Source organism: Scyliorhinus torazame, chromosome 13 (genome assembly GCF_047496885.1).
Source record: "Scyliorhinus torazame isolate Kashiwa2021f chromosome 13, sScyTor2.1, whole genome shotgun sequence".
Lineage (NCBI taxonomy): Eukaryota > Metazoa > Chordata > Chondrichthyes > Carcharhiniformes > Scyliorhinidae > Scyliorhinus > Scyliorhinus torazame.
Genome location: NC_092719.1, coordinates 101856331 through 101867242, shown reverse-complemented (window position 1 = coordinate 101867242; position 10912 = coordinate 101856331). Strand labels below are relative to the sequence as shown.

Below are 10912 nucleotides of genomic sequence, written 5' to 3'. Positions count from 1 at the left end.
GCAAGTGGCCCAGGCCTTTCTGGACCTTTTGTGCGGGCATGAAAGTACGTCCTCCATTTTAAGTTTTGTTATTCCTGTTACATTAAAATATGCATACCTGTTAAGACCAGATTTCCATTGGCGTCAGATTGAGCTCACCCTCGAATCCAGTACACTGTCAGTCTACAACTTCAGCTTGTTGCCATACAAGAAATGCAGAGGAGAAGTCAGAGGAAGAGAGGGAAAGTCAGGCAGTAAACTAAGCAGCAGGGTGCTTTGGCATATTGCTTAGTAGTCTGTTGAAATGAAAATGGAGGAGACCATCGGTAGTATGTGATCTACTCAGGATCAATAAATCAGATTACAATGGACATCCTCTTTTATGTTCTCAATGAAACTAGAACATAAACAATTTCTGAAGTAACTCCATCTATCTTGCATCTTTAACTTTTATTCAACACTTGAAATATTAAAGTAAAAAAACACATTTCAATTCCACATAATGACAAATCCAATATGAACTCAATATAATTACACAAATTTCTAAAACCAAATTCATGTTACACCTCCTGTTTGCAGACTGCGATGGGAATGAGATTCCATCTTTTGTCCAGATTCTCACAGGCCAATGTTCGAAACTTTCCTGAAGTCATAAAAATAACAGTGAAAAGATATTGCGGCACTGAGAGAGGAATTAGGTAAAAAATGAGAAGACTAAAATGCTCAGGTGGCAGAGACTGCCAGTATGTTTGATCCTTCTACACTGTGTTATGAAGCAGGATCAGTGCAACATGTCCCTGTAATTCCATTGCCACAGGAAAAGGGGAGAAATTGTAATCCTCAATTTAGCAGGGAGAAATGAGCGAGTTACACTTTAGCGTTGTCAAGACTGATAAACAGAGCAATGCGCCAGACTTTAAGAAAGCCCTTTTACTTGAGGTCCTTTATTGTTTCCTCATTCGGTTTTCTCTCTGTCATACCACAAATTGCGACAACGTGCTCAACAACCTCTTACAATAACCAATTAAATTGGTTATAGTTCAGGAAACTGTAAAGTTGTAAAATTGATTGAGGTGAGTTAATCAATCAATGGTTGAAACAATTGCTCACTCAGCTGATGTGGAGGACAAAAAAAAGTAGCTGAAGCTTTACAATCTGATCAGAGAATGATGAATTCACCTTGCCATGTACAATTTCTCATAACATGTGTAAAGGTTCTTCAGGTTAGCCTACCTCAAATTTGGGAGATGAATCCCATCTCACACATGATAGAATACATTATCCCTTGTAATGAGGCATATGTGTTGCACAATAAGAAGTTATTTTACACAACATTATCTCAGTTTCAATAATATATTTCAGGGACATTATTGCGGAGAACAGAATCTTAGAAAAAAAAATGGCTCAGAGTGACATCGCCCAAACCTGCAGCTAATATAGGGCCTATTCAAGATCAGATCTGCCTGCAATTATACATTCTTCATTTTGCTCAAAGTCCAATTTCTTATAGGAACTCCAAGATAGTGGTCACAGCAGGAATTTGGGTAACATTCCCCACCACCCATTCAAAACTAAAGGGCTGATGAGACTAATCGTAGAACATGACAAAGATCAGCTAACTCAGCACAGTTAAAAGTATTGCCACTTGGCTTGTCATGGTTTTGTCATTCATGGTCTCGTCAGGACAGGCCCAATGTCTCCTGATTCTCCCAAAGCCAGGCCCAGTACTTATTGAGTTTGTGATCTTGAGGCTGTACCTGGGAAATAAAAATGAAGAAAAATACAGATGAGGAGAGAATGTGCTGGTGATCTTTCAGAATTCTTCTGTTTCTGGGCTGTGGTTGAAAGTGGCTTTCTACAATTCAACACAGAGTTTTACTACCACGTCACCGAGTAGAGGAACAAATATGTGATTGGATGTTGCCAGAGGGAGAGCTCGGAGTTCAATCAATAGAACAAAATATCATAATTCATTAAACAGACCACTTATATAACTATTAGTTCAAATCTTAACATAGTCTCTTTGTGCAGTATGTATACTTCATGTGGAGAATGGCTGAAGTCGCCTAATACCTGGTTTACTCTCTGGGAAACCCCCCCCCAAACATTTGCCGAGCGGAGGTGCTTTTGTTGCAGTATGGTTCCATGGATACAGGTGGATCTTTACCAGTCTTTACATGTAAACCTAGACATTGGTTATTTAATCACAGGAGGGGAGTAACTTCTAACAGCAACACTGCACACATCTCATGACACCAAGAATACTTAACAGTCGCTGGATAACGATAAAAGCATGAAGCTCAGTTGATCTTTCCAACCCTGGTTCTTGAATGTTGAAGCTAATTGTATGTAATGTATTCTCTTTCAGCCAGGCTAAGATCTGCAGGCTCAACTCAAACAGGCTATTAAACTGGAAACCATCTTTCCCATCGGCTCAATGGAGCATTATAGACTGCATTTACCCACAAAGCTGTCAAAGCCACTAACCCTAACCCGAAATTGTTTTCAACTGGAACTATGTAACCCATGTGGACAGTCATCATGTCAGCTTTTCTCATAGGATTCAAACACAAAGTAGAAAGTAAAAATGCTTTAAGCAATATCCTCATGACCATGAGAGAGACTCAGCTTTCTGACCTTTACACAGCTCGATATCCACCTCAAGCAGAAACTTGTTTAACTGTGGTGGGAAGGAGAGTGTGGCTCACAAGCCTGATGGATACTTTCAAGAAAGGTGGCTACCAAATACAGGCATGGAGCAGACCCCTGATTGAGTCTTCCCTTGCTATACTCCACAGCACCAAAACTTTAGCTCTCCTACAGGCACCTCGAGCAGAGACCTTAACTATCTCAGCAGGAAACATAGTCAATCCTTCCTGACCTGTATTATAAGGGTTAGGGGGAAGGAAGATGGGGGAAAAGAGTTGGAGGGTGTTGCTGGGTGGCTATCCGAGTTCACTGCTCTGGGGTATTCGGGCTGATTATGTTTCAGCTTCTTCCTCTGCCCATCTCCTCAGTCCCAATCTGTCCTACAGATCATAGAATCATAGATTCCCTACAATGCAGAAGGAGGCCATTTTGCTCATCGATTCTGCACCGACCTCTGAAAGAGCACCCTAGCTAGGCCCACTCCCCTGCAAACCCATAGCCCCATCTAACCCTTTCACACTAAGGGGTAATTTAACATGGTCAATCAACCGAACCTGCACATCTTTGGACTGTGGGAAGAAGCTGGAGCACCCAGAGGAAACACACGCAGACAGAGGGAGAAAGTGCAAACTCCACACAGTCACCTGAGGCCGGAATTGAACCCGGGTCCCGGGCGCTGTGAGACAGCAGTGCCACCGTGCCGCCCCAATGCAGAAACCAATCCAGACTTTAAAACAGTCACATTTACTGTAGTTTCACCAGGAAGAAAGACATTGGTAAGGTACTGTTAATCTAAATTATATATAGTCATATATTAAAGACTGATTCTGCAATGATTGTAATGGCTACACAGGTCAGCCATGAATGCTGCAGAGAACTAATGAGCACTTGTGTATGGAATGTCTGGCGTGCAATAAAAGTATATGCTGATAGGATGTGATATATGGTGGAGGAGGCTTGTCTGGAGCATAAATACAGGTACGAACCTGTTCTATTGCATGGCCTGTTCTCTGCTGTAAATTATATGCAAGATGCACACTCTAAACATTATAGCCCTGCTATACATCTAGAAGCCACATTAAAAGACAAACTGTTCTGGTTATCTCTTACCTCCTTCCATTCTTTAACACAAAAAATCCTGTAGGAATCATTCCCGTACTTCCCAATTCCATGCAATTCAATTGGGTACCTCCATTGTTTGGTCAGGAACTCATCTGTTACATGAATTATTAAAAACAATGTAAATAATTCCCAGAACATTACTGCAGTAAATGGAAAGAGATTGTATACTTTCTGTAATCTCGGCCTTAGCGTAGTTTAGCGAGAACAGGGTTAATTACTGAAACTGTACATCAATCGTAGAAAATATAATCATCGAAGATGTAGTTCCTAAATTGCAGCACCTGTATTCACTATAATTAGATAAAAATGCATTTTTAAAGCAGAATACTGAAATAGACATATATTCACTTGTGAAAGGTTCACAAGGCATAATGGGATACTGGAAAGATGGAGGCTGAGGGGGAAACCTGATAGAGGTCTACAAAAGTATGAGACATAGACAGGGTGGACAGTAAGAGGCTTTTTCCAAGGGTGGAAGTGTCAATTACAAAGGGGCACAGGTTCAAGGTGAGAGAGGGAAGATGTGCGGGGTACGTTTTTCACACAGAGAGTGGTGGGTGCCTGGAACACGCTGAGAGAGGATGTGGTGAAAGCCGGCACATTAGCAACATTTAAGAGGCATCTGGATGGATACATGAATAGGGAGGAAATAAAAGGATACAGACCGAGTAAGGACAAATTTTTTTTTTTTAGTTAGGGCATCATGATCGGCACAGGCTTGGAGGGCCATAGGGCCGGTTCCTGTGCTGTACCTTTCTTTGACCACATTTCTGAGATGAGAAAATTCACACACTGAAACAGACAAGCCAGCAGGAATTCTTATCAGCGGACGAATGGAACCAGTTAGAGCTAGGAGTCAGGCTAGAATGTATACAGGGCATCAAGGACAGACAGATAAGAAAGGTCTGGTAACCATCTGTGGACAATGAATAAGGTATTCACAAATCATGAGGTGATCACTCAAGCAAAAAATATATTTTATTGGTTAAGTGACGTGACTGGATCCCAGCCAACCAGGGGTGGGCTACTAACTTTTTGATAAATGTATAATTACTGTACCGAAACTCTGTAAATTCAAAGAGATTTGAGACTGCCTCAAACCTCTTTCCTTTGTACGTCGATCCAGCTTGAAAATAAAGAACGTCTTCTTACCAGAGTTGCAGTGTGATTCTTTAAGTCGACTGAGCCATAATTAAAGGGGAGGTTCTCCGCCAGTCCAATACATAGTCTCTAAAAAAGTTCCCCTTCACCGCCCCTGCCCAAATTCTTCCACTCTACCACATTACCCAGCCTTTTCCCTTCACTTTTATTTTTTTTAAACCATAGTGTTATGTGGAGTTGATTGGGAGGAATTCCAGCACTGCGTGACACACACAACAGACTGGCTATTCTGGAACAATACTCTGAAGTATTGTGCATCTACCTGGCTCAAGAACTGGATCATATAACCTGCCACACAAGGAAATTATAAACTTTCATTACCATAGCTGCCTTGAGTCCAAGATATCCTTGCCACAATGATTGGAGCTAATTTGGTTGCACATAGTTATATGATGAAAGGTACGGAAGGGGGGAGAAATTTTACACTGGAGAGAGATAAGATGCTACAGAACAAATAAAAAAACAATCAAGGCCAATCAAACTGCCCCAATCCCCTGGCCTGTAATCCTCCCAGAACAAACGCTCATGGCAGAAAATCGGAGTACCAATGGACTCCCCAAACAAGCAATCAAAATTTGCATAACATTCAATGTACTTTGCTGGGAATTCTGCTCAAAGCTAAACTTACAGGTCAGCTTTGACAAAGAGTCACCCAGACTCAAAACGTTAGCTCTGTTTTCTCTCCACAGATGCTATAAGACCTGCTGAGATTGTCCAGCATTTTCTGTTTTGTTTCAGATTCCAGCATCTGCAGTAATTTGTTTTTAAACATACAAGGTCTTCCTTTCCAAAAAGAGGTGATGGTACAAAAACAAGGAAGTTATACAAAATCTTTATAAATCACTGGTAAGGCCTCAGTTGGAGTAGTGTGTCCAATTCTTGGCACAACACTCTCAGAAGAATGTCAAGTCCCTGGGAAATTGCAGCGATGAACTAGAATGGGACCAGGGCTGAAGGATTCAGTTATGGGGAGAAGGTGGAGAAGTTGGATTGTTCACCATACACCAGGAAGGTGAAGAGGAGACTTAATGGAGGTGGTCAAAATTCCAAAGGATTTTGTTCCCAGGAAGGTTGGTAACCAAAGAGCACACATTTAAGATAATTGTCAGAAAGACAAAGGAGAGATGAAGAGTATTTTTTAATGCAATCAGTTGCAATGATCTGGAATTCACTGCCTTACAATACAAACTTCTGGAAAGGAATTAAATATTTACAATGAAAGAAAAATTACAGTGCTATGGGGAAAGTGCATGGGAATGGGGTTAACTGGATCGCTCTTCAAAGAGCCAGCAAATATCACAGGATCTTTACAGTGCAGAAGGAGGCCATCTGCCCTTTAAGTCTGCCGTAGCATTCTACCTAGTCCCATTCCCCTGCCTTATACATAGATACATAGAATATAGGAGCAAGAGGAGACCTTTTGGTCCTTCAAATCTGCTCCGCCATTTATCACGATCATGGCTGATCATCCAACTAAATAGCTCAATCCCGCTTTCTCCCCATAACCTTTGATCCCATTCGCCCAAGTGCTATATCCCCTTAACCTTGTACATTCTTTCTTTTCAGATGGCAATCCCATTTTGAATACCTCGATCGAACCTGCCTCCGCCACCCTCTTAACTGAAATTCATTCCAGGTTCGAACCATTCTCCGGGTGAAAACAAAAATTCCTCATATCACTTCTACTCCTTTTATTCATTGTTTGAATCTGTGCCCTCTAGTTCTTGATGTACTCTCGAGAGGAAACAATTTCTCATTATTTACTCTGTCCATGCCCTTCAGGATCTTGAACACCTCTATCAAATCTCTTCTCAGTCTGCTTTGCTCAAAGGAAACCAGACCCAACCTCTCCAATGGCTACAGTTGTTTATCCCTGGAATCAATGCCATCACTGTCCAAATGAGGCCTAACTCACAGGTCAAATGGTCTTCTTTGTGCTGTATAATTCTGATGCCATGAATTCAATAAAAAATACAACCACCAATCCACCAGAAGACAATTTGTAATGTTCCAGACGAGCGACCACACGGAATCGATGACTGCAAGAAAACCTAATATTTATTTTACCTACTATAATAAAACTCCTACCCCCGAAGGAACTTCTGCGCCCGCCCACACTTGGGCCAGGATATTTATGTCCCATGGGTCCCTGGCTTAAGGGTATAGCTCTGACCCCTCACCGGGGGTTGGGGGGGGGGGGGGGGGGAGATCAGGTGAGGCCACAGGGACTCTGATGTTGCAGACCCTGTGGACTCTGGTCGGGCTATAACACAATTAATGCTAAAAATGTTGCTGAAAAGACAAATTGTTGAAGGTTTTCATCTTGAACTCATCAGAATAGATGCAAGAATACCAGATTTCAAACGATTATAATTTATACTACATGAGAAAAAGGTGCAGGTTGGTTGGAAAGTTTTCACTGATAAGCTATGGCGTTGCCATGGAGAAAGCAACAAGGAACGATAGGTTCCTGGGTAATTCACAAATGGCGCAAGGCTTGAACATATTCCTTCTGTTTGCAAAGAATGATGGTCCCTGTGTACGAATGTATGTCACTTCTAGCAGGTATAAATGAGCCACATTGCAAGCTCGATTGATTAACTTAAATTGTTTTTTAGTGCAGCTATTAGTTAAAAATGTCAGCAAACATTCCCTTAGCTGAGGATTAGAGCCCAGCTTCAGGCTCAGAAACCTCATGTGAAGCTTGCATACTCGTGATTTCCAGCTCCTGAATGTGAGGATCAAAACGCATTGAGTAGTTTTTATTCTCAGAACACACCACACTGCATTATATGAAAACAAAAGGAAAATTGGAGAATAGGAATTGTGAAATGTGAGCTATGGGAGGAAAAATATCTAAACTAAATGCATTCACAATGTTAATGTTTAAAAATACCCGAGCTACCTGTCATCTGGTTAGATCTGAGTGGTCTGATATTTCTGTTAATTATCATAGAATTAACAGTGCAGAAGGAGGCCATTCGGCCCATTGAGTCCGCACTGGCTCTTGGAAAGAGCACCCTACCTAAGGTCAACACCTCCACCCTATCCCCATAACCCAGTAACCCCACCCAACACTAAGGGCAATTTTGGACACTAAGGGCAATTTATCATGGCCAATCCACCTAACTTGCACAGCTTTGGACTGTGGGAGGAAACCGTAGCACCCGGAGGAAACCCACGGACACACGGGGAGGATGTGCAGACTCCGCGCAGACTCTGGAATCGAACCTGGGACCTTGGAGCTGTGAAGCAATTGTGCTATCCACAATGCTACCGTGCTGCCCCTATGTTAAGCACATAAAAAAATTAATAAGGTGCTTGGATACAGAATTTAGACACATGCAGACTTTATTGCGCTTACCATCTGGCCTTAGTTATGGCCAATAACACTGGTTTCAGCTGTTACTTAGGAGCAAATGGCAGGAAAAACCTCCCTGATAAAATAACAGCTTCTGCAAGAACTACCGATACACCAGTGGGAACTGGGAGGGGAGAGGATCAAATTCATTTAAATAACTCAGAAAAAGGAAAGGTTTTCAGGAAGAAGAATAAATGAATACAGAATTTCTGTAATAAGCAGATCCACATTGGGAGGCAGAGGAAAACTGTATTTTATAATGGGAACAATTGGGAATAGGTCTTGGACAGGCAAAAGAAAAGTAACTTTAACCATGTTTCATAAAGCAGTATTTAGACAGTGTTACAAATGCTGTATTTGTGTGGCCTGAATCTTTCAGTTTCAGTGCAGTATGCAGTGTTTCACCATGGGTCAATCAGATGCATTATAAGGTGGAATTTTATGCTCCCATTGTTGCAGGAGGTGGAATGGAAAATGCGGCAAGCCATTCAAAAGTCTGCTGATTTGGGCAGGACAGGAAAATCCTTCCGGTAGGAGGGTCTGTAAAATTCTACCCATAGTATGGATAAACTACTCTCAAGTTTAGGGCGCAGTACGACTGAGATAAACATTAGAAAATACTCTCGAGCTTCCAGACCACCTGTGACAATGACACAGGAGATCGATGAGTAAAAACAAAAAGTGTCAAAAATAAACAGGAAGCCTTGCACCAATGGCCACTGGATGAACTGAACATTCAACATTATAAACATGGAAATGCTGTGTTTTTGGACTACTATATAAAACATAAGAGGCAGAGTATACAAGAGACATGACATTCATCTCTATGGGATTGAGAGCCCCTCTATTGTATTTCCCATTGCACTCGTGTTTGATATGTTTTCAACACATTCAATAACTCAGAGATACTTTAAGTTATTTTCTTTCTTTTCAAATGTAATTTCTGTAGATGCCCCAACCAGTTAAGACCTGCAATGTCTTTCTGGTGTTTGCATGTTCGATTTAGATTGTATGTTTCCTAGAGGGTGTGGGAGCAGCTTTACTAGGCCTTCAATGGTATGCAGTCTGGGAGCCCACATTGATTTCCCTTCCTTCCAACAGTGAGACTACCTCCTGATATCTCACAGCAGGAGGAACTCCCCATTCCTTGGAACTCTGTGTGACACTGCAGCAACATACAAGAGAGGAGCTGAAATCAGGGCGGGATTCTCTGATCCCCCACCCACGTGCTTCTGGCGGTGGGATTCTCTGGTCCCGCCGCTGTCAATGGGAGTTCCCATTAAAGCCATCCCACGCCTCTGGGAAACCCACGGGAGTGGTGTGCTGCCGGCGGGACCGGAGAACCCTGCCGCCAGCGAATGGCCGGATAATCCAGCCCAGATCATAAGACAAAATATAATCATCAGTAGAATTAGAAATATCATAAATTTGCAGAGACCAAATTAAGGAAAATAGCAAATGGTGACCCAAGAGGCATTTAATTCTGCGTACATCAATGTACATATTGCGGATGATCTTCAGGTATAAATTGACACATGGGATTATGACGGAGTTACATTAAGAGACCTAACTTAGGCAAGGGCAGGAAAGGGTTCTTAATATTTTGGTTACGAAGGGCTGATCAACCTAATTGAATTATTTCATTAGATAAGGGACAGTTGATCAAGGTGGAGTGGTAGATGTTGTACATATGGGGAGCGTTTCTCTGAAATGGAGACAGAGTGTTCGCGCCGTCGTGAACCTCGACAGCGCGAAATGGCCCCTATCCCGACCGATTCAGGGCCCGAAAATGGGCTAGGAGCGGCGGCGCGTCATTTACGCGTGCCAGGCCTTGGCGCCGCATAAAGGCGGCGCCGCATACATCACGCGGCCGGCGGCGCATAACTGGCGTCACCCTTGCATTCGCGGGTTGGCCGGCGCCAACCCGCGCATGCGTGGTTGCCGTCCGCCCCGCAAGAAGATGTCCGATGGATCTTGCGGGGCTGCGGAAGAAAGGAGGCCCTCCTTCAGAGAGGCCGGCCCAACGATCGGTGGGCACCAATCGCGGGCCAGACCCCGTTTGAGACCCCTCCCGGTACAGGATCCCCCCCCCCCCCCCCCCGTGTTCCCGCGCTGTTCTCGCCGGCAGCGACCAGGTGTGGACGGCGCCGGGGGGAACCCGCCGTTTTGGATAGGCTGCTCGGCCCATCCGGCACTGAGAATCGCGGGGGTACCGGTGAATCGACATTTAACTGTCTCGGGCGATTCACTGGACTGCGCTGCGCAAAACGCGATTGTGCCGATCTGGCCGCTTCCGTGAATCGTGGGAGGGCGTCGGACCGGCGTCGCGGGAAAATTTGGCGACCCAGGCGATTCTCTAAAACGGCGCGGGAGCAGAGAATTGCGCCCATGGACTTTCAGAAGACATTCGACAAAATGTCACACAGGAGGCCAGCTAATGAGCTGGAAGCCCATGGAATTAAGGGGAAAATGGTGGAATGGATACAAAATTGGTTCAGTGACAGGAATCAATGGGAGGTGGTGGTGCATGGATATTTTGTTTATTGAGAGGTGGAAAGTAATTGAGTGCCCCAAGGGTCAGTTTTGGGTACACGACTCTTCAATTTTCATAAACAACCTTGATTTGAGTGAAGGGAATAA

At 43.4% G+C, this 10912-nt stretch overlaps 1 protein-coding gene across 3 annotated transcripts in view; it reads right to left on the bottom strand.

Annotated features, from left to right (window-relative positions):
* Positions 1–410: 410 nt before the first annotated feature.
* The window catches only part of mbd4 (methyl-CpG binding domain protein 4), a 65297-nt gene continuing 54795 nt past the window's right edge, over positions 411–10912 (bottom strand). For all 3 annotated transcript variants that reach the window (XM_072472005.1, XM_072472004.1, XM_072472006.1), the window contains 2 exons: positions 3739–3842; positions 411–1736 (listed from right to left, as the gene is read on the bottom strand). In XM_072472005.1, the coding sequence (XP_072328106.1) occupies positions 1659–1736; positions 3739–3842 (182 nt within the window). In that variant the 3' untranslated portion in view covers positions 411–1658. The remainder of the gene's footprint in view (positions 1737–3738; positions 3843–10912) is intronic.